At 48.4% G+C, this 23,971-nt stretch overlaps 1 protein-coding gene across 10 annotated transcripts in view; it reads left to right on the forward strand.

The window, feature by feature from the left end:
* Positions 1-23,971, forward strand: part of SLC25A22 (solute carrier family 25 member 22) — a 118,618-nt gene that overhangs the window by 66,107 nt on the left and 28,540 nt on the right. For 6 of the 10 annotated variants that reach the window (XM_039533471.1, XM_039533466.1, XM_039533467.1 and 3 more), the window contains 5 exons: positions 6,085-6,203; positions 8,674-8,845; positions 10,068-10,222; positions 13,423-13,498; positions 14,316-16,050. In XM_039533471.1, the coding sequence (XP_039389405.1) occupies positions 6,085-6,203; positions 8,674-8,845; positions 10,068-10,222; positions 13,423-13,498; positions 14,316-14,469 (676 nt within the window). In that variant the 3' untranslated portion in view covers positions 14,470-16,050. Of the gene's footprint in view, positions 1-6,084; positions 6,204-8,673; positions 8,846-10,067; positions 10,223-13,422; positions 13,499-14,315; positions 16,051-23,971 lie in introns of those variants that run through there. The other 4 variants (XR_005597352.1, XR_005597351.1, XR_005597349.1 and 1 more) reach the window with 3 other exon arrangements.

A 23,971-nucleotide genomic window follows, 5' to 3' on the forward strand; every position in this document is an offset into this window, starting at 1 on the left:
GTTGCAGCTGACCTGGTTTTGTTCGGCTTGGGGCTTGCTGTGTGTGTCTCAGATGCAAAAAAAAAACCTTGAAGGGAATTCTGAGTCTCTTCTGATTGTGCCTCATCCCCATCATTAGAGCTGATGTCATCCTCTGATTTTGGTGTCTCAGCTAGGCAATTCTCTGGGGCTCCAAGAACTACATAGACAGAGGAGCCACATGAGGGTTCTCACTCTGCTCCTCTTATGCGTCTGTCCTTTCTGAGGCCCCTCGGACTAGGAGAAGGCAGGAGAGGGAGACTAGGGGGTTTCCAGTCTCCAGAGAATGGAGAGAGGTGTTCTTCCTGCACCTCCTTGAAGCTGGAAGTCTCTGCTCTTTCCCGCAGTGGGAGACCCAGGTACATAGACCAGTCGATAAGATGCGTTTGTCCTCCAGAGAGAAGCAATATGTAAACAGGAGAGGAGTTGCTAGGGCCCCATTGAGGAAAGCACTTAAACATGCGCATAAGAACCCTTGACATCAACGGGGCCGCCAGCATACGCTTAAAATGTTTCATTTGTGGGTGTCCAACTTGAGAGCTGTTTTAAAGGACCGGATTTTTCAGAGCGTGGGTGGTAAGCACCCATCTGAGAATTGGGCCCCTTTAAGGTGTCTCATGCCAGGCACTCTCACTCAACAGTCACTTCTGGAAATCTTAGCCTTGACTCTCAGCCTCTACAAAGCATTTGCACTGAGAGCAGCCTTTAAGCTGCCCCACAGGATTTCATCCCTTGCCTCTTAAACTCAGCGTGCTGTACAGCTGTGGTGGGTGGTGGCAGTTATGTAGGGTGTCTCGTATTTAGGCTCTGCCCAGTATTTTGGCCTCAGTGGGTTGAAAATTGTCTCGGTTTGTTATAAAAGGGGTGCTTTGCTTACAGAAAATCCCAGTGTCCGGACGGCTGGCTTGCTGAATGCTCCTCTCCAAGGCACATTCTCAGAATTGATTTCCCTCCCCTCCCCTCTGATATATTATCTTGACCTTCGCTTTGTTTGCTGTTCTGGAGCAGGGCTGGAAAGCTGCTGATTCAGTGATTTTGGTTCCTAGCAAGCCCAGCACAATTGCGTTAATTGCTTCTTTGCTGACAGAAGTGAATTCTGCAGGGAAATGGGTATTTTTCCCCCCTCTTTCTTGCACTGTGTACAGAGGATTGTCTTGCTCGGTGAAGAGAAATGTGAGAGATTTTAGTTCCCAGTACGTGCTGGGGACTAATGCTGCTAGAATGGCAGGCACCCTGACCGTTCTGCCGGCTCCTGGTGGGAATACTTCTTTCCATCAGATCCCAAGTTTGACCCTGACTCCTCTTTATTTCATAATGTCTTGCACTCTTCCCAAAAAGTTCAAATGTACTAGGAATCTGATCCAAAGCCCATGGCAAGACTCCCATTGACTCCAGTGGCCTTTGGATCAGCCCTGTATATTCTGTGGTAGTGTTGATGTGTGTGGTTAAACAGCTGTTGTGTTCCACCCCAGAGGTGACTTCTTCTGAGGGGGGCTGTGTTTATATTTATACATTGTCTCTCTCGTCCATCTTTTCTCCCACCACGGAAGTACTGTCACCGCTAGGCTAGAACATGACCGCTGTTTAACCCCGCGCCCACCAATGCGACACAACAGGGTGCCAATTCAGATACTACTTGGGATATTTCTCGCTTACCCACACAGTGCATGAGCTGGTGCTGCCAGGAGTCGAGATCTGGGTGCATTCCCCTGTGCTCTGCCATGCAGGAACAGACTCCCCACACACCAGGTCACAGCACCACTTGGCCTGGCTGCCCCTCTGTCTGGCTGGAGGGACGGCTAGGTCACATTTCAGCGGTGGTGTGACCACTGAGCTGGAGCAACGCTTGAGACAATGCTGCCCTGGCCCCTCTCACTTCTAAACTGCATGCCAAGTGCACTGCCCTGGAGATTGCATTGCTAGTTCTGGGAGCCAAGTGTTAGTACCGTCCTAAAGGGGGGCAGATGTGGGGTGAGGGGATTAAAAAGGGATTGATGTTATATCCAGTGGAGGAACAGAACGTATCTGTCACAGAGAGAAGTGGTTGTAATGTTGCTTTTTTAACTCTCGCCATCACAGTGCGAACTCTACAGTGACGCTACTGTGGTTCGCTCTTCGTTTTTGAAACCACAGTTCCAGTTGCTTATAGCCTTCTCGAGATCACTGACTCAGGTTAAAAATCCTCATTCTTTGTCTCAGGCTGGCGTGTGTGTACAAGGGTGGTTTGAAGGCCACCATTCAGCTGTTTTGGAGGATGGAACATGGTACCTTATGGTTGCAGTTTTTATGACATACAGTATGTCAGGAAATTCAAATGGATGGCTTCCACACCAGAGTACTCAGCCCTGATGCATGCTTGCCAGAAGGTATTCTATTTTTACACCAGGTGCAGGAATGGTACATGGTCTCTGCATTGATAGGGTCAGACTGCCATTGGGGTAAATTAAGTGAGACTCCTCTTGAACTCAGTTGCTCTACCCCAGTTTAAACCAGCTGAGGATCTGGTCCACAATTCCCTGTTTACTGTAGTATTTAGGCACCTAGGATGATGCATAGATGGAGCTGGTGCTTTCTAAAAATGGTGTATGCACAGATCCTTAGCTGGTGTTTGTCAGCATAGTGACATAGAAGCCAGTGGAGTCATACTGACATACACCAGTGGAGGTGCTGGCCCTACGCTTAGTGTGCAGGTGGTAGTGGGTGGAATCTACTTGTTCTGGTGATGCTGATAGAACATGGAGTGTTTATTTGGCATTCACCTTTAATTGCACACAACCCTGCCTGGTGCCTGAGCGACTGAAAGGGGTGAGGCCCTTGCTTCTTGGGCTCTTGTACAATCAGAGGCTTGCTGAATAGCTCTCCCAAGAATTCAGAGCCCTCAATCCAGCAGTGAGGGACAACTGCCCTAGGAAAACAACCACTTCCTCACTGAGTCTCTTAAAACACCTCAACGAAGGGGAGAAAAGGTCCATGTGGACCCAGACTCTCTGCAGGTGACTTTCTAATAATTCAGCAACTCATTGATCATCCTGTGCCCAGGGGGCTTCGAGAAGGAAACTCGGTGAGAAATTCCTTCCTTCATTCTCAAGGGGGAAATCTGTCTTTAGTCATTGATAATCTTCACTGAGGCCTTATGCCCATAATCCCCTTCCCTGACATCCTCCCCCGGAGCAGATGTGAAGTAGAGAAATCTGAACAGCTGACATGCAGGCTATGGGGGGATTAGTTGCGGGTAGCAGCCTGACTAGCAATCCTGTCACGTCACTGGATAGGTGAATTTAGCCTTGAGGGAGCTTTAAAGGGGTGGGGGTGGGAGGGGGGAATGTTGCTGAGGAGAGGGGAGTGAGGCTATTTCTCATGCTACCTGATTCTTCCCTATGGCAGGAGATGCTGACAACTCACTGGATCTCTGACCCACTCTTAAGTGCACTGTATTTTGTTTGAGGTGGTGGTGCGGAAACTGTGTGACACTTCCATGAGCTTATTTATAGTCTGGGCTTGAAGGATGCTTTCAAAACATTATTTGTTAGTGTAAATCCAGCATCGCTCCACTTAAACCGGTGGAGTTGTGCTGAGTTTGCACCGTCTGAGGGTCTGGCCCATTAAGTTCAATATATGACACAGAGATCTGTTGGCAAAGGTTCCCCTGTTCTTTGCAAACAGCTGTAACCTAAGACCTGACAGATTCACCAGGCCAACACATCTCACAGGCTATTTATTCATAAAGAGTAGCATGTAAGACTCAAGACTCATAATTGTTGCGAGATGTATGCACGGATAATGTTTAAGGAATAATTATGTCTATTGGGAATATTGAAAGTACGCTGTCTGGTCTTGGAGGAGAAATTAGTCACCAGGAGGTACTGTGTCTCAGTGATGACCCAATCAAACCAAAGATAGTTGTTACTCCTCCCTAATCAGCCAGCAGGGTAATGCAAGGTTCTGTTGTCTACCCTTGCCACAGTGAATGGAAAACTGTCAGAGACTGTGACAAACAATTGAAACCATGGAAAGGTAGAAAAGAAACTGCAGCAAGCAGGGGTTTGTCCTGCCTGTGAATAGAAACCAGTCTGTTTTCAGTGTAATACAATGTAGGATAAGGCACTTTGTATCCATTCACTGAAGAAAATCCCTGCCTGGGAGGGCCGGGTGCTTTCATGAACTTCTGGACACTGGTTCTTGAGAAACCAGCCAGCTCTGCAGTAGACTGAACTTTGGGAGGAAATCTACTTTATTAGATAGGAAAGGGAACACTTGGTAAGTGTAGACCCAGGTTTGTGTTTTTTGACTTTTTTTTTTATTGTAACTACTTGTTTCCAGCACTCTTGTTTCTATTTAAATTTTTATTCATAAATAAACCTTCTTCTATTTTATTATAAATGCTCACAAGTGCTGGGTGGTTTACAGCTAAACCGGGGTACATTGCACCTTTGGGTGCAGGGGGTCTGGGATTTATGTGAATAGCCAGTGTCAGGGGTGGGGATATCACAGGGGAACAATTCAAAGGGACTTGGGGATTGGGGTGCACCTCTTGTTAATCGGCAAGGCGAAGGAAGGGCTGGCATAGCCCAGAGAATGTGTCACAATGTTTATACATCTTATTACTTAAAAGACTCTCTCTTAGAGGCTTTAAAATAAACCTGATTTCCCACCCCCACTCCCCAATCACTTACTGATGTGTTTTGTTCTTATTCTACTTGGAAACTGTTCAACGTCCTCCCCTCTTTTGTAGAGAGCTGGAGTTAACCCTCAAAACACAATGGCTGTTAAAGTGTTTGGGTCAATGCAGTGGGATATTGTTATGGTTCTGTTAACAAGCGAATGGGGTTGTATTTATATAAATGCAGCTGTATGTCTTGCTAACCCAAATTGACTTTGTGTCTGTATCATCAGTGGTATCGGTACCACCTTGGAATAGTGTGTCAGTGAAATATTGCCATAGAGCCATCAGGAGGAGCAAAAACATTGCTTTAGAGTAACTCCTATTAAAAAATAGTGTTTGGGCTGTTTATTTTTCACCATGGTAGATTTTTTTTATAGTAAATATTTAGGATACAGAGGACTTTTATCAGATTATTATTATAACCTTTTTTTTAAGGTAGGACAAATTTTGGGATGACACCTTGACACTGAGTCTCTTGTAAGTGTAGGCAACACCTTAAAACGCTACAGCTGCACCACTATAGTGCTTCAGTGTAGATGCTACCTGTGCTGACGGGATGAAGTCTCCTGTCAGTGTAGGTAATCCAGTTGCCCAAGAAGTGGTAGCTAGGTCGATGAAAATTCTTTCATTGACCTAGTGCTGTCTGCATGGGGATTTAGGTCAGCTTGACAATGCTGCTCTCACCCTTGAGCAAACTAGTTAAACCAACCTAATCTTTTAGAGTAGACCAGCCCTAAGTGAGGGTGCCTGGCTATGGCAGTCAACAAACCTCTGGCTGATTTGATTTTTTTTCTTAGAAAACTTTTTTATAGTGATCTTGGGTGCCCATCTTTGGTGCCTTAAGGAGACCTGATTCTCAAAGGGCTGGTGCTCAGCACTTTCTGCACATTAGGCCTCAGTAAGGTGTCTTAAGTTGAACGCCCCAATTCAGCAGTTCCTTTTTGAAGTCTTGACTCTGTTGTTTTGTGGGGTTCTGGCTTTTTGGAGGAGGTGAAGGAGAACATATTCCTGGTTGCTGACCTCTGCAGCCGCAGGCCGTTAAAGGCTAATGGCCCTGTGGTAACTTCTGGTACTTCTGACTTTCCTGGGAGCTCAGTGTATGGGGGAGCTGTGAGCTCCCCTGCTCCAGAGCAGATTATGCTGGACCAAAACACCTAGCCTTTGACACCAGCTGGCTCATTGTGCCCAGTACAGACCACATCCACTTTGCGTCCCAGCCTGTGCATCAGCGGTGTGGCCCAGGACCATCTGTCCTGTAATTCCATCATGGTGGGGATGGAGCCTTGCATGGTGGGGATGGAGAGCGGGCATCCCTCTCAGAGGGAACCCAGCTGTCTGTGTTGTTCCAGAGGCACGTTACTCTGAGCCAGATCTTCTGACTGAATCTCTCTTTTGCTGGGCAGGAAGAAGCTGACGCTGCTGAAAGAGATGCTGGCCGGCTGCGGGGCGGGCACCTGCCAGGTGATTGTCACCACTCCCATGGAGATGCTCAAAATCCAGCTGCAGGATGCAGGCCGAATTGGTACCTTGCACATCTCTTCTCTCCTTGTACAACAAGCGGGCAGTGGGGGTGGGGAGAGTGAGACTGTGGGAGAAGGGGAGGAAATGAGTGTAGAGGTCACTGCTCCCTTCTGCAGAGGGGTCTTAAGCTGTAGCAGAGCTTTCCCCATGCTCTTCCCTGCAGGCTTTTTTCACTGGCCTCTTGGAGCCCCCTCTAGTGGCACAAGGAAGCACTTTTCACTACCTGTGCTTATGTCATAGGAGGGGATAGGTGGGCTGCTGTGCATGCTGTAGAGATGATCGCATTCAGCTCACGAATTATTAAAACTTGTCAGTTAATGCCACAGGAGAAGGGTTTAACTTCCCCTTGTGCTTGTCCTGTGAAACTTCCCCTCGGTGTGTCTCACCCTGTTATCCCCTCCTCCCCCAGGCCGTCACAAGTGGCTTGTTGCCTGTAAAAGTCCCGTAGTACAGTTCATCTGTTTTGTGTTTTTTTTCTTGTGAGGGAATGAGAACAAGAGTCAATCGGCTCTTTTTGAACAGTGACCGAAGTTCCCCATGTGGGGCATGCTGCTCTTGGGGGGAGGGAGGGACCATTTCAGTTCTGCTCTTCCTGTGGGACTTTGTCATTGTCCCGTATCCTCCTCGCCTCTCTGGGTACCAGTTTCCTCTCTGATCTCGGAGCGGAGTCTCTGAGGAAATTGCAGACTCTCTCTTGTCAGAGTGAAAGGAGAACTCTGGTTCAGGGCTAGAGTGTGCGTAATCAGCTCACAGATAGGGACAGACAAAGGCACATGTAGCCAGGGAATGGAATTCAATTTCAGCTTGGTCTCTAATAGAGAAGGATGGTATCATTTGGCACCTTTGGTGCTCTTTGCTCAAGAGAGGCCTAGGGCTAGAATAGCAAAGGGTGCTGCAGGTAAAGGTCGAGGTTCATAGGCAGAACTGTGTAGGAACCCAGGAGTGGGGTAGCAAGTGGTGTTGCAGGTCAGGACTGGGGTGCATTGGCAGAGCTGCAGGGAGGGGAAAGAGGGGATCATGAGTACAAACCAGGGTGATGTCAGTTCTGGGATTCGTGGGCAGCGCTGGGGATGGGGAAGGGAGTTGAGTTAAGACTGCGTAGAAGTCCTGTTGCAGCCCACGTGAGACATGTTGACAGAGCTGTTAGTTCTGCACCAGCTGTCCACCATGGGCTGGTACTAGTGTCTTCACAGAAATAATGTAAATAGAATGATAAGATAATTACTTAGAATAACAGAATCTGTGGAAAGGAGAGAAGTGTTGCTAAAAACCTAAATCTCTTCTGGAGTCCCACCAGAAATGCTGCATAGGTCCTAAAATCCCCTAAACGATGCCCATCAGGTAGAGTGTTAATGGTGCTACTCAGCTAACCCACAGTGGCTCCCACGCATTTTCCCAGCTCCAGGCTGCGGCCAGCTTAGATCAGGATTCTTCCAGCTTGGCCTCCATATTACCTGTAGGGTTACATTCTGCAAAGCAGCTAAATTGTCATACCCAGCATCCCAGGGGAGACTGTATGCCCAGTGTGATGTGTACATAACTGCATGTCCAGGGACTTTCTTCTGTGGAGGTACCATTATGATTACACATGGTAACATCACACCCTAATTGTGGGACCCCATAACCCAAACACCCCCAGAGAGTTATAGTTTCTCTTTCCCTTTTCCTCTCCAAGAACCTTCCCTTGCCAATTTTAATGCAAACCTTGCTCTGGGGTGTGTGTGTAAACTATTTACAGGGGGTTTGAAAAAGATTACCACTACTGTGAACAGTCAAGGCCTAGTTTCTGTGTTGCGATGCAGAGTGTATTTATGGGAGCTGCAGAATGGCCTAGGGATTGACATGTGCTCCATCTACTGACCAAACAGTAGAAGTGCATTAGGGCTTGAAAGGTAATGGGAGATAGGTAGCATAGTGCGTAGATCTAGGGTACTTTATTTCAGGGCGCTCTTCAGTTTTATTTTAATGTGGCTGTTTAAGGGAAGGTACTAAGAATGAGCGTTACTTATTTTTAGGGTGCTTTGGTGGCCTTTCCCCTCTGAAGACCTGTGTCCCAATAGGTTTTAAAGTCCCTGTTGCATTGATCTCTTGTACTCGGCTTAGTCTATAGCAGTCAGTTCTCCACACCACGCAAGCCTGGCATGATTGACCATGTCTGCTCAGGAGAGACCCAGGAGTAGAATTGCAGGGGCGATGTTACAGGTCAGGACTGAGGTGTGGTGGCAGAGTTGGGTTTGAGCCCAGGACTGAGGCATGCTGCAGGGCTGAGGGGAGGGAGCTTGCAGGGTACATGGCTGGCTTTAGCCAGTGCTGTGAGTCCCTCCATCTCACCAGTATCCAATTTACACCACAGACATCTTCCTTTCTGAAACGTCCAAGTCCCTGTATAGCCTTGGCACTGGTGCCGTGCAGTAATTGAAAGTTGTGTTTTTCATAGCACATGTTTATAAATAACTGTCACTCCCATGCAGCGGCCCAGAAGAAGCTAATGGCAGCACAAGCCCAGCTCTCCTCCACCACTAGTGCTGGGGCAGCAGAGTCGGTAGTGGAGACACGGACCACGGCGATGCAAATCACCAGGGAACTACTTCGGAGCAAAGGCATCGCGGGGCTTTACAAGGGCCTTGGGGCCACGCTGCTAAGGTAGGGTTGTGCTTGCTGAAACTCAGAGCACCTTCATCTATAAAAGACTGAAGTAATCCTCCCAAACCCTGCTCCTTGCAATGGTGCTGCTGCTGCATTGGGGACTGTTTACTGGACAACTCTATCATCTGGGTCACTAGGAAAAATGTGTGTATCAAGCACCCAATTCTCCTCTCCCATAGATCAGTGTGATACTGGAGTTCCCCTGGTGTAGAAATGAAGTACATGAGTGGAGAGTAAGGCCTCTAGTGCTTTTGTGTTGGGCAGAGAGAGAGAATGAGAATTCTTGGTAGCCTGACTTCCTTCTAGTCTACATAGGTTCTTGTACCTCCCTGATCACTGTAGTTGTGCATGAAGAGATGTGACTGATATCTGTCACATGTTGTTAGTTCTCTCATCCTCTGCCCTTGAAAAATGTGTGCAGTGGAGTGTCTTGTTTTGGTAGGGTGATTTTGTCTTGCTTTGCTTTGTTAATACACATGTGGCTCTGTATTCATGTTAGAGCAGGCAGGTTATAAGAAATGCACCTTGCTCTTGGAGCGGAAGGTGGTGAGCCTTGTGATGGTCCTTAGTGCCTGGGGGGAGTTTGTGCCCCAGTCTCGGATCAGCCCCTGGGAAAGTTCCGTCTCCCATGCAGGCGAGCTTTACCCTTATTGTACAGACTTCCATTGTGCCAAGTCTTCCCCCCCGGAGCCTTAGGTGATCTTTTGGCTATCCTGGGCCCCATCCATGGAGTGCCTTGAAGATAAGGACTGAGACTTGAGCTTGATTTGATCCATAGGAAGCCAGTGTAGAGAGTGGCTCTGAGATAGCTCTTATCTTCTCAGGTGATTGACTCACTAATTATTGGTGGTAACACCCAATGGGACCCACTGGGCAGGAGGAGGAGGGACTTTAACTCTTTTAAAAAATTAGAACTCTGGACATGCTGGGCCAGATCCTCAGCTGGAGTACATAGGTGAAGCTCTCTTGGCTCTGGCAGAGCTGTGCTGAATTATACCTGCTGAGGATCTGCCCTCTGACTCTTGTCTGTGGGATATAGACACTGCAGAGGGAATGTCTTTCACAAACCCCCTCGCACGTCATTCCAGTAGCTGGGAAAGAGGCCTGGCCTGGCACCATTGTTGACCTGTGAAGCTCCTAGTCCTTCCTGCCGTGACTGGCTGCTTTGTCTGGGGGTGCGGCTTTGCTGATCACTCTTCTCCCCATCCCTCCATTACAGAGACGTCCCGTTTTCCATCGTTTACTTCCCGTTGTTTGCAAACCTGAACAAGCTGGGCCAGAAGAACCCTGACGTCAAGGCCCCGTTCTACGTGTCCTTCCTGTCTGGGTGCCTGGCGGGCAGCACGGCAGCAGTGGCTGTGAATCCGTGTGATGGTGAGTCCTGAGTGGGGAGAGATGCTGTCAGCCTGAGAGTGGTGACGAGGAGTTTCACGGACACTCGGTTGCGGATCTCCCGGCCCCTCATGGGCAGTGGTTACGATGGATCAAGTGAGGAGGAGAACTCACCACTTATCATGGCTGTGTTACCATGACGTTGGTGTCAAATGTTGAAGTGGCCCTGTGCCCCCTTGTATGATGAGATGTGGCATGGGGAACAGGGTTAGGGAGTCTATGTCCCCAAGCAGCCCTGGAATCAGCCAAACACTGAGGGAGTCGGGGAAGGAGATGGCTTGTGTGTTAGGGGGACATCCCTTATGCCCCCACCTCACCCATGCACCCCTTTGTATAGTACCAGGAGAAAAGCGAGCACTGACAGCTGTTCTGTGTAGGGGAGTGGAAGTGGCAGGATCTCCCTTTGCTCCCCACAGAGAGGTGGGAGAACTGGAGGCTTTGTGTCCCTCTGGTGATCTGAAGGAACTAGCAAGGAGATAGATAGTCCTGTAGAAGAGAGGCTCATAGCCCCATGAACTCCCCAGCCAGATTTAAAAGAATCCGTATGTCACAAGCCTGGAAAGAGGCATAAGAGTACTCCTGGGGGAATTCTGTGCCACTGCGTGTGTGCAGAATTCACCCCCACAGATTTCTTTGCTTCCCCACAGAAAAATGACTTTCAGAGCAGTCAAGTACCACTCCCTAGCTGCACAGGTATGTCGTTCCAGGCACCTGGAGCAGCTGGCGGAGAGGTAAATCACTGCAGGGCTGGGGACACCCCAGCCAGTGGCTCCTACCCTGAGCTGGGATCAGCTGCTAGTCCAGGCTGGGTTGGAGGCAGGAGAGGATGGGACTTCCTCTTCCCCTGCAAGGAGTGGCTGGGGCTGTGTCAGACCCACCCCCAGAAACTCCCCCCAGCTGCAGGAAGCTCTGCATCCTCCCCTGCTTCCTGTCCCCATAACTGCTTAGTTGCAGGGGGAGGGGTCACTGTATGGGCAGCTGCTCCCCCATCTGCCCAACCCCCATGCATCAAGACCTCCCATACCCAGACACCCCTGCCAAGCCTCACCCTGTACACTCAGAACCCCCTAGCCTTCCATACCTGAACCCTACCCCACTGAACCTCAACCCCTGCATCTGGAGCCCCCCTACACCTGGACCCGCTGCACCCAGACCACTCCCTACTGAGCTTCCTACAGTCAAACCCCTACCCTGATGAGCTCCACCTTCTGCACCACCCTGAGTCCCCACATCCAGACCTCCAACTAGCTCCGTCCAGACACCCACCAATTCCCAAGCCCCCAGCACCCATATCTCCCTGCTGAGAACCCCACACCCAACTTCTCTGCTGAGCCCCAACCACTTTCACCCCCGCAATGAGCCTCTGTGCATCCAGATCCCCCGACACACACACACCTAGACCCTGCCACCCCACTGAGCTGCCTGCACCCAGATTGTCCCATACAGAATCCTCTCACCCACTATCTGGACCCCCCACACTGAACCCCTCCACATTTGGATCCTGCCTGGTTGAGCCTGCCTGCCTGCCCCACACCTGGTGCAAAGGGGCAGGGCCCTAGGGCAGTGATGAGCTGCGAAAATCTTAATAACCAGTTCCCTATAAAAAGTTCTGATTTAAGGGGGGAGGGGCCGGGGCAGGGGGAGACGTACTCGTGGGGCCGGGGGCCCCTGCAGGGCCTGGTCCAATTGCCCCACTTGCCCCCTCTCCTCCCGTCTCCTCTGGCCAGCCCTGGAGCTTGCAGCAGCCCGACCACCATCACCACCTTGCCGGGCCACTCAAAAAGCAGCAGCAGCAGGACAACTCCCAAGCTCAGCTGAGCTGCCCAGTTGGTGTCGGCGGCTGGCCACGCTGCAGCTGGGGGAAAGCAGGGGAGGGGCCCGGGGAGCCTCAGCCTTCCCAGCTGGGAGTAACAGGATGATTCGGCCTGCAGACTGGAGTTCTTTGCCCACCCCCTGGCCCTTTAACAACTGGTTCTCCACAGAGGTCTAATTTTAGCAACTGGTTCTTGAGAACCTGTGGGAACCGGCTCCAGCTCACCACTGCCCTAGGGTGTTTCTGGGGCAGGCCTCACCACTGAGTCCATGTCCCAGGGGTGGAGGGTGGGGAGATTGCAGGGTGATCTCCCATCTTTGTGCAGCCAGTGACCAGTGCTCCCCACTGCCATGCTGGAGCCTCTGCATTTATTAATTGACAAATACAACTTGCAGAATTTTAAAATATTGTGCGCAGAATTTGTAATTCTTTGGGTGCAGGATGCCCTCAGGAGTATAAGAGGGAGATCTCTGGGGTCAGAGCTCCCCCACCCTCCCCCTCCCAAGCTCAGGAGAGAGAGCTTACCCACTGCTTCCAGCTGAGAAGGAGCGGAGCTTTCCCTTTACTTCAATCCCTGCTCTTGGGAGTGCTCACTGTCTGTGGTGTATGTTAGTTAAACCAGATGGAGGGAGGACACTTGGTGCGGAGGACCAGAAGTGGCTATTATCATGTCTCTGTGATGGATGTGTTTCTGTGTAGAAACCTCTGTGTGTGTGTGTGTGTGTGTGCATGCACACAGCACGCGCCTTTGTGTATTCAGGCTTATGTACATCCAATGTGAGCACTTGGGAAGCCATTACCTTATTGTCTATTAGACTGTGTGTGCCTTCCAATAACACCGCTTGGTCTCGCCTCTGCAGGGCTGACCTGTGAGAAATGATAGAAAGTAGTTTTCCCTCCCATAATCGTATATTACCAAGATTTTTAAGAGTGACCAGTGATTGATTGATTTTTGGTGCATCAGTTTTTTGGGGTGCCCAATTGCACGCTGGGCTGACTTTCAGAACGTGCTGGGCTTTTGAAAATCTGGCTCCTTAAGAGCTCTGGACATCCATGAATCAGAGTTAGTTTGGAAAATCGTGTTCTTTGTGTTTTGTGTGGGGATTTTTAAATCCGTTTGTAAAGGAACAGTTAAGGTTCTCCCTAGTTTTCTGATATTCTGATTAATCTCACCTGTGATCATAATCCCAGTAATCTCAATTTGGGTTTGCTAGACCCTAAATGATCACTCTTGCCTACTAAAGAGCTATGCAGCAGTGTGTAAAGCACCCGGCAGGTGCTTCGTGGGGGGGGGGAAGAACCAGAGGCAGCCCATGGCCTGTATGAATAGGGTTCTTAAAGCTTCTTTTCTCCTTCTCTCTGTCCTCAGTAATCAAGACAAGGCTGCAGTCCTTGAAAAGGGGAGTGAATGAGGACACATACTCAGGAATCCTAGACTGCACCAGGTAAAAGGTCTCCTCAATGGTTACCAGAAGATCCGGTTGCAATGCGTCTGTTCTAGGCATCTTCCATTGCCCGCTGCTTGGCAATGGGAGGGAGTTGCAGCACCAAGGGCTTCTTTTTTTAATAGTTTTATCTGAATGCCTAAAAGGGTTTTATCCTGTCCTTGGGGAAGGCTAATAGGGCAGGTGTCCCCGTCTACCAGAAAACCCCAACCACCTCCTTCCCCGAAAAGCAATAACCTCAAAAACAAATACACAGCCCCAAGCAGAAAAGAGAGGAGAACCAAAGACTCTGTGGACTTGACTGGGGGTATTGCTATTGCTGTTGGTTTTAACATGAGAAAGTGCCCAGATCCTAGGGTGGGCAGCACTATAAAACCCTAAGATAGAGAAGGGTGAGATCTGCAGCAACTACCACTTTCTCTGTGATCCTGCCTTATAGGAACTCCTGTACATTGCAGGCTACAGAACCCCACCCACACACTCCTGTAATAGACTTAAAACCTCTGGCTGAGTTACTGCAGTCCTCAAATCCTGGTTTAAAGACTTCAAGTCACAGAGAATTCACCACTTATGCTAGTTTAAACCTGCAAGTGATCCATGCCCCACGCTGCAGAGGAAGGCAAAACCCCCCTAAGGCCTCTGCCAGTCTGACCCAGGTAAAATTCCCTCCCGACCCCACATATGGTGATCAGTTGGACTCTGAGCATCCTGATTCTGGTGACAAAGACAATAAATTACTTTGGAAATATTTGTGTTCGCACAAGTGACACTATTATGGGCAATGGGTGGGATCAACTCATGCTGTCTGTCTCTGTAGGAAAATCTGGCAGAAGGAAGGCCCCCTGGCTTTCCTGAAGGGGGCGTACTGCAGAGCCTTGGTCATCGCCCCACTCTTCGGCATCGCACAAGTCATCTATTTCATAGGCATCGCAGAATTCTTCCTAGACATGCTTCCAAAGCGCCGGGGTTAACCCTCGCGCACGCTCACTGCTGGTCAGAATTCATCCAGCGTTCGTCGTCGTCAATGGTGTCCGAGCAACAGCACAAAGGGTTAAAGCAGCAACCTCGAGGGTGAAGGTCGTCTCCAAACAAAAAGTCCCTTCCACCTCTCGATATGCCCTCACCCCATCTGGCCCTCCAGGACAATACTTAATTATGCATATCTATTATTTTTAATTGTCATTCTTAAAGACACTGGTTAGCACAGACTGGGCTCACAGACCCCGGACCTTCTCCCAGCAGTGGGGGGGGAGGGGGGGTGACCGACAGCACCTTCTGAATTACCAGGTAGTCAAGAAAGGAGCAAAGAACCAGACTTTGTTCCCCCAGTCCTTCCTCTGATGTTCCAGGCCTCTGGGAAGACAAGGCCCCAGCACACCTTCTAAAGGGGGACCCATATTGTCAGTAGAGGAAGCAGGTAGATGCCGCAATCAAAAAGTTTCTTTATAAGGACTTGTCCTGAAACTCCCCTAAAATCAGCTGGACTTGGATGAACTTCTTGGAGATCAGAGGAGGGGGAAGGTTTATTTTAATCAAAGGGACTTCCTTCCTAAATAGGGGCCAGGGGGCCTGTGTGGAGGGAGATGTACGCTGCACGTACTTGCAACACGTCTGCTCTGAAAGAGTATGTCCATGGGAATGGGATCATGTGTGAATGTCTTCAGGTGCATGAGTGTTTAGCTACGAGCTACAGGTGGGAGAGGGGAGAATTTAATGACATGGGATTAACTTTTTATTTATACAGGAAAAACAAATCCAATTACATTCCTTAAATCAGCCCAGCTCTGATGTGTCAAGCAGTTGCTCTACCCAGAGTACTGGTTGTGTGTCTTTTGGCAGGGGTGGAGGGTGCGTTCCTCTCCTCCTTTCCTGTGGTTGTTTGCACCCACAAAGGGTCACTTAAAAAGATGGTCTCAGTGTCAGGCCTTTTGGTTAAAGATCAGGATAGGCCACACCCTCAGCTGGTGTAAATGGTTGTAGATCCTTTGAAGTCCGTGAGCTCTATTGAAATCAGTGGGACTATGATCGTTTACAGCAGCTGAGGATCTGGCTCAATGTACTTGGGGATTGAGTTGCCAACTTCTTTATCCAGACCAAAATTGGGATGTGGAAAAGAAATGAGGCCAGGACATCTGTTTTAGTTCCACAGGGACTTAATTCCATGTGACTTACCGTTCAAAGGCCAGGTCTGGTTTTGCTATGATGTTTTTTTCTTAAGTACATTCAGAGAGGCAGTATGACCTCAGTCGGATCCACACCGGCACAAGAGCCTGCCTCTGTGTGTCCAGTTGTGGGATTGAGGATGATAGCCAGACTTACTGCTCGCTTTAGGGAGGTAGTCATTGACTGGATAACAGGCTGGCAACCCTAGACACATACAGATTCTGTTAAAGGGACACTAATGTTTTTAAAAAAACCCAAACCTTTTCTTTATCTATATTCACAATATCACTTTGAATTCTCACGAGGGAAAGAACTGAAAATCTGGTGTGCTTTATTATTGCACTTCATTCCATTTCCACATGTAAACTAAACTGGTCAGTTTCACTTTTTGTTTGTAGTCTGCTTCACTTTCTGCTTCCCCATCACTAGCATCATGGTGCTGTTTGTGTTTCAGACACAACAGATGAAGAATAATTTAAAAAAAACAACAACCCAGTTTCCCCTTGAAATCTCTGTATTTCTACACTCTTTATTTAGGTTTTGTAAAACTTTTTCTTTGTAAAACCTAAATTGGAGGCCAATTGTCTGATCATGTACCTTTTTAATGTAGAAGAGGTTGTTACACAGCTAAGTTCTCACTTTTGCCTATGTGAGACATAAAAAATGACTGACTCTGCTATGTAGAGAAGGGAATCTGCATAGATGACCTCTCTATTCATAACAATTGTTTGTGATCCGTACTATGATGCTTGTGTCGCTCTGGAATTTTCTGAGTTGCACTTAAAGCTTTTCTTTTTCTTCCATAGGGTGACTTTTTTCTCCTGCTTTATGATGTATAATGAAGGCCTGAAAGGTGTTGGAAGTTTTTAAGGATTTTTTTTTTCTCCTTGGTTTTTGCATGCAAGGTTCCAGCCTAGATAGGGATCTGAAGAGTGATGGTAGGAGAGCTAGTGAAATGGTGGTTCCCACAAGAGAGAAAGTTGGACAGTTGTTAGGAAAGGATTTCTAGTCACTAGTTCAAACTTGTTTTTTTCTTTTTATGTTAACACCTATTTAATGTTAACGACTAACTTACATTTTGGAGAAAAGACGTTTTTGTTTAACCCTGTCAGTTATGGTATGAGAGCTCAGACTAAACATCCCACTAGCTTCCCAGATGTCATCCAGCAAGACCAGGGAAACCCAAGAGCTGAAATTCCTGATATTTAAAAGGTAAAGAGGAAGTGACCTTCTCTTCCTCTTTAAAAACAGGCCTTCTCTATACATCATAAAGAATCCAAAAGGAACAGCAGCCTCATTTTTTGAACAGTCCTTTGCATTTCGTGACCAAATTTTAATGTTCAAATGGTGATTCCCCCCTCCCCCGCCCCCCACAGCCAATACATTACTGTGTATGAGACTTACAATTTGGGGTTAAAAATACATTGCCAGTAAATGTGTGTCAGAAGGAAACAAAGAGCTCTGTGGCAAATACAGGTTTGAAGCAGCCTCTCCCCCGAAGATATGCTGCTCTTACTATGGATATCTGTGCTCCCAACTGTCTGCCTTGTTCCCATTTGGGTTCACACTGCAATGTGGACCAGCAATGTTGTTGCCATGGTTATTGGGCGCAGAAAAGGGCCTGGAAAATGCTGCTTTATGGCCTCAGACAAAGATCCATGGAAATATCCCTTCCTTTCTCCCATCTTCCCCCCCCACCAGTTTTTATTTTTAAATTTCAGCAGAATGACCGCACCCAGCGAGTCCTGTGCGGTATGTCAGCGTGGGGCCTTTGTGAGCTGAAGTTCTTGGTGCTGACGAACTCGCGCTGCTCCAGCCTAGTGAGGAGTCCTCTTTAGTGCCAAGAGACTTAAGGATGGACCTGTAAAATTCTGAACTCAGGAGCAATTGCATCTGCCTGAGATCTGGAATTTCAAAGGGGGGCTCTGGTGTTACTGCAGTAACTGTCTCTAGCTGGTGACCCTGCAACCCGTCAAGTCAGAAACTCTTACATTAGCATTTAATATCACCCCTCCCTACCAGGGCTAAGCCCTGTCCCTTCCTGGCAGGGCTGCCTGGTGCCACCCATAAATGCTGATCATTCCAGCTGTGGAGGGGAGTGGTCAGCATTGGTATTGGCAGCTGTAGCCCATTGATTACAGTGGAATCAGCTGCACTGGTGTAGTTAGCGGGTACGCTAGGGCCTGGCACCAGTGGTTCATATCCCCATGCGGACAAGGCCTTAGTGCAGCTCTAGAGACCAAACTGTAGAAGTTTCCATTTAACAGAAGCGTGACTCCCTGTTAGTTCCATACACCCTGCCCCACCCCCTTCACGCTGGGCATTACCAAAAGGGCCAGCACTTCCTTGCAGGTGGTGTAGCTAGGGCCATTGGGGAACTGCAGTGCTCAATGACTAGATAACACCCTATGGTCACCTTGCCAAACCCAAGTGCAGAACCCACCCCTATTAAGGCCCTAGGCCTGGATTAATAGCAGGCAGGAGTGCAGCTCCCATCCCTGCAAAGCTTTGCCTGAAGGAGGAGAGCAGGATCAGGGTAAAGAGAGTTCAAGGTGAGTCCCATATCTTCATTCCAGTGTCAGATTGAGTACCACCCTATGACCCAGCAGGGAGCTTGCAGGCCCATGTCTCACAGGGATTTCAGAACATGCCCAAACCCTCTGGAAGCCAGGAATGTTGGGTTTATACCCAAATCCCCTTTTCACTGGCTTCATGAACCCAGCAAAGCAAGTGTCTGGCACCATCATTGTACCGGTGTGTGCACTACAGCTTTCAGCAGTGTGTTCTGCCTTTTGGGGAGGGAGAGGCCTGGGGCAGGGTCTGAGACTGGTACAGGGGAGGGGAGACTCCTTTTTAAAATGTATTTAATACTGTATGTTAAAAGGACCTGCTCACATCCCTGTTTCCCTGGAGATCGTCTCCTGTCACTCCAGCAGCGGAGGCCTAGAATGCAGAAATGCTGATGTTTTTTTCTACATGGGAAAGCAGCGATCTGTTTCCCATGGTCCCAGGACTTTATTTGCTGGTGATTCTGCTGGCAACTGGTTTTCTGGTTGGGAACTTGATTTGAGGTTGCAACACTGGCTGGCTCAGGGGCTCAAACAGAAGCACACTAGTGTGTTGAAGCTGAATGCTTGTAAAGAGATTACCTGTTGCAAGAGGGAGATCAGTGGCTGGGATTAGACCTAAAAATGGATTCCTTGGAACAACCTCTTGAAGGTTCCAACGGGGTGTTAAACCTCTGATACTGGTGTTTCTGTGGACTATGCTTGTGCATGGGCATAGAATGCCCAGCCTGTTGCTTTTGTAGGACGTGCCTGCTATTGTCCCTTTCTGATATGATATGCACCTCCAGGTTCGTGTGAGCTGCACCATGAGTCATCTTTGGTTTGTTTCTTTCCATCTCAGAAACAGGAAGGCTAAAATTTTCAGAAGTGATCTCTGATTTTGTCTGCTCGGTCCTTGGGTGCCCAAACTCGGGTGGTTTGGGCCTGAGTTTTTTTGGAAGAGCTGAGCACCCCAAATTCTAATTGAAGTCATTGGTGCCTCCGGAAATTTGGCTCATGACAACATGTCAAAGTAGGCACCTAAAATCAGGCTACTTTCAGAAATGTTGGTCCTAAATTTATAGCTAATAGATGTGGCTGGGGTCCTGACAGCCAAGACTTTGGCTTGGGACCCCATTAACAAAAGCCAGTGTTTAGACCTAGCAGTTTTGAGTATTTCCCTTGCAGAGGTCTCAGAGTAGCTAAGAGGTGGTGTGGGAAACACAGAGAAATAACTTAGTCTCTCAAAATGCAGACCCATCCGGACAGAGCTGTAATGAGCATCCAGCAGGCTAAGCTGACTGGTAATTGTGACACTCTCCTAGGAGATCTGACACTGTCCTCACCATTCGGTGTTCCTGGAGTCGGCAGGAAAAGGGTCTCCATGGTAGGGGAAGAGGAAAAGCATGATGTGTGGACCAGTGCTAGTGATCAGCAAGATAATTTAGGTTTTGAGGTGGTGCTTTGATATGGATTTCTGCTCCCATTAACTGCTTTGTTGTGGTCCATGATCGAGGATGGCTGTGGCTTTTCCAAATAGCTTTTGGGAGCACTAGTTGCTGATCACCTAGCTGTGTATGCATGCAGAGCCTCGTGCCCCATGATACTCTGCTTCAGGTGCTTTGTTGGAATGGGGACCCATGGATGTCCCAATGTCTGCCCTAACTCTTGCAGTAGAGGCCAAGAGGTTTGGCCTATCAGGACACAATTACAAAATCCAAAGGCAAACATGAGGGCATTGGCTCCAAAAACCTGTGAGCCAAGAACTGTAGTCCAGGTCTATTACCCCTTTGTTCCACCACAGTGACCTTTTGTAGTGCATGCAGCACTAGGAGTCTGTCAGGCTGCCTTTGCCATCCAGCTCTGCCTGTGGCGTACCCCACAAGGACTGTCTGCACTGGAGAAATTGTCTAACCAGTTCAGCTAGACCAACTTTTTTTTTTTTTTTTAATGAAATAGCCGGGAACCATTGCCTAGCCCTGGACTGAAGCAGTTAAGGCAGCCTGACCCAGTTAGAAGGCCAAGTGGTCAAGGCTACTGCTCTGATTGGGTTTTAAAACCGATTTAGCTGTGCCGACTTGAGCAGTTAGCAAATCTGCCCAATGTAGACAGGCCCTTAATGCTGGGCTGTGTAAGATCCTTGCAGTTCAGTGAATCATTGAAGGCCAGAACCCTATGACATATGGAAAAACAAAGCAGAGGTCACAGCATTACAGTGGCCGAATGCTTCAATTTCCATCAACTATGGCCACTGCAACAGTCGTAGCTTCATTGTATACAGTTCATCTGTGTGATGTGCCCTGAGCATAGGCATCTTGAACAGATTAGTCTCCTTTGTCAATAGACTTTTTAGACTAGATGATAGAATCAGGTGAGGTGGTTTGTAACTGACCCCTAAGGGTGAGTGAGTGTGGGGTAGTGGCTAATCACAGGAATGGGAGATGGGAATTCTGGGATCCACCTGGCTCTGCTGCTAATTCAAGTGCCCCAGTGAGATGGGGGGAAAATCCTTGCCTACCTTGCAGACATGGTACGGCTTAATCCGTTTGTCTCTTGAGATCATCAACTGGAAGGTACTACAGAATGCAGCTTACGGGTATTATAAGAAGGGTTGACTGTTCTTCAAATATAAATTGAACTGAGCATTCAGGCCCAATTAAATAACATGGATTCATGTGTCTTGGGGAAACCTGACCGGATGCAAGAACGATAATGTGATAGCCAGAATGGAGCCATGCTAATTTACATCAGCTGAGGATCTGGCCTTTACTTTGCAATTAACATGCACAAAGCAGAATTTTTTTTTATTATTATTATTATTAAATCTGCACTATGTAGCCACTGCTCCTTCTGGATGTCCGGATTGTTTGCAATAGGTTCTCTAAGTCACCGTAATGAGACCAGCTGGTATATTCCACTTTAGCCTGATGTTCACTTGTCCTTAGTCTCATCCATTCCTAACTAATCAGATGTACAGGGTGTGAAATCTCTTGCATTCCTGCAAAGTTCAGGGAGAACAGAGCAAACTGTTGACCGGCCTGCAAATAGTGCTGATGCTTTTGGGAACCTCAGGCTGTCTATGGGCTTTTATAGGACATGTGTGCTGTTGTCCTCAATGGACTCTGTGAGGCATGTGACACATTAAACTTGTGTTTTGTTGTTGTGCACTCACCAAAAAGGGAGCCATTGGCTTGATTTTTTTTTTAAAAGTAGCCGCATGAGTGCAGGTTAATAACAAACTGAGGCCATGGTACATGGCCCTTGAGCAGGAACTGGAAGAGGCACAGAGAAAACTGGAGGGGGGGCAGTCATGGGGCTTGAGTCTGGTGATGGTAGAAAAGGTTTTTTTGGAGGGTAGGGGATGGGGAGTGGCTACAGAGGGGTTCTGATGTTCAGTGGCACTTGGTACCTGCCATTCCCATTAACTATAAGGTTGAAGGTTCAGCACTAGAGCTGGTCAGAGTGGGCTTTTTTCCCCATGGAAAATTTAGACTTTTTAGTGTGGGGGGGCGGGGAATCCAAAATATTTTGGTTTGTAAATATTGCCATGGTGCCTCATGGGAGTCATAGTTTGAGTGCCTAGTGCTCCCATTGTCCTGTAGAGACTGGGCTTCTTGGTATCACTGCATCTCCTCATGGTGAGGAGAGCTGGATGCATCATAGGAGTCCTTGGCCAGAGTACATCATGGGAAGATATAGTATGGCTGGAGAGCCTGGTTCACAGAGGAGAAAGGGGACATGAGGAAATCAAACTACAGCTCCATGAGGCACCATGGCAGCATACCCAAACTGAAATGTTTTCTTCTTTGGATGAAATAGTTAGATTTGGAGGCATTTATTTTATTTTTTACAAAATGATTACATTTTCCATGGACACTTAGTGAAAAACTTTGTTTTTGTGTTTGGGGTGTGTGTGTGTGGTGGTGGTGGTGCGGTTGTGTTGTTTTGTGTGTTTGGTTTGGTTTTGGTTTTTAATGGAAAACTTTTGACCAGCTCTATTCAGCCTCTCTGAAAATGAGGCCCATAGAAGCAGGGGGAGTCTGTGAAAACTTCTGATTGAAAGAGGGGAATAGTGAATACAAGGGCCCAGGGAGAGAAGTAAAGGGGGGGATTGTGTGGAAGGGACCTGATGGCGGTTGGCAGGGGGAATGTGGAGGGAGTATGTAACGTGGCACAGGGGAGCTGAAATGAGAAGAGACTCTGCACAGAGAGGAGGGGGACTGGCTATACAGCAGGTACCAGACCTGAGAGGAGGTGTATAGAAGGGACCAAAAAGACATGACTCTGAAGAAGCCTTTGCTATAGCAGCCAAGGGTTTGATCCTGCCAACACTGGGGAGTGGCAAAGCTTGTGTTGATGGGTCCAGGCTTGAGGGCCAGATGCCCTGTGTTATGGGTTCTGTCCTGCTCCTGGATGTTTTGCCTTTGGTTTCTGTGGGTGCAGGAGCAGGCCCTTTATCTTCTGTCAAACAGCACAGTACCCAGTTACCTCACTGACATGAGCTGTGCAGGCAAACAGGAACTGAGTGGAGGCCCAATGCTGCTTCAGTAAGCACAACTTCCACATGGGGGGACACCTCTAGGAAGCTCTACTTTGGTACTGATGATCCTAGGGACCGAAGCCTGACAGCAGCAAGGGCAAGTATAAAGGTTTTCACTAAATGGACCCCTCGAAGGATAACCGGTCTTCCCCTGGCACGTGTGTGGGGGAAGCAGGCTGGCACAAGAGAAGGGGGTGTTTTGCTGTACATCTCTAGGATGGGGTGAGCTATACTATCAATGTAGGTTTGTGTGCAGCGAAAGACCTTTTTTCCTCAAGTTACTCATACGCCATAACCTATTTTGAATATTGCGGGGCTCAGTGATAGGAGGTCTCGCCCACAAGCGAGAGGGTCTGGATTTCTATTCAGTGTATTGCTAGCTTACATGGACTGTATATTTTGAGCTACAATTGACTGTTGCCTACGCTCATCCTTCACTGAGCCTGGAGTCCACGATTGGAATCCGTCACATCACAGGAAGGGGTCGTGTGTGTGTGTGTGTGTGTGGATTCACTTTTCTCCCTCCTACAGCTTGATTCTCCCTGATTCATGCTTTGGTGTGGAAGGGGTCCCGCCCTTCTCCCGTTTTCATGGCTTTTGGGGACCATGTTGAGCCTCAGGAGAAGGTGACTAATGTGATACCTGGAATGATACCCTGGGTTCCATGAGCTTTTGGCTCTGCAGGCTTGGCCTCCACTAAGGTGACAGTAAAAATTGAGCTCCAAAGCTGCCTTTGAGGAACGCTGTGGGTAAACAGGGGACTCCATCCTCCAGAGCTGTCAACCCAGCACCTGGCCCCAGAAGAATTAACTAAGCCAGACACACACAATGCTTTCTGGTTCAGAGTAGAATTGATTTCTCTCAAGAACTGGAGCAGACTCCTGTTTCCATGGAAACAGGACTTCACTCCCTCCTACCCTACTGTATGTGCCATGCACTAAGCTCTTTGAGGCAAGCCTATTTGTTTCCTAAGAATCAGGGACCGCAACAACATGTCCTGTAGCATGTGTGCGGTTGTGCCTGAGGAACAGCAGAAGTGCTGCTGCCTTTTGGTATCTGGAGCAAATATTTTGAATGAGGGTGTGCAGAGCAGGCTGGGATACTTGGAGTCCTCTTCCCCCAAACCCTTCATGCTAAATGTGCTCCATTCTCTGTCCAAGAGTGTGTATGCTTCTGATCAAGAGTACAAACCCTCTGGAGAGACACTGCTCCCTCTGGACAGTG

The sequence above is a fragment of the Mauremys reevesii genome, linkage group 4 (genome assembly GCF_016161935.1).
Source record: "Mauremys reevesii isolate NIE-2019 linkage group 4, ASM1616193v1, whole genome shotgun sequence".
Lineage (NCBI taxonomy): Eukaryota > Metazoa > Chordata > Testudines > Geoemydidae > Mauremys > Mauremys reevesii.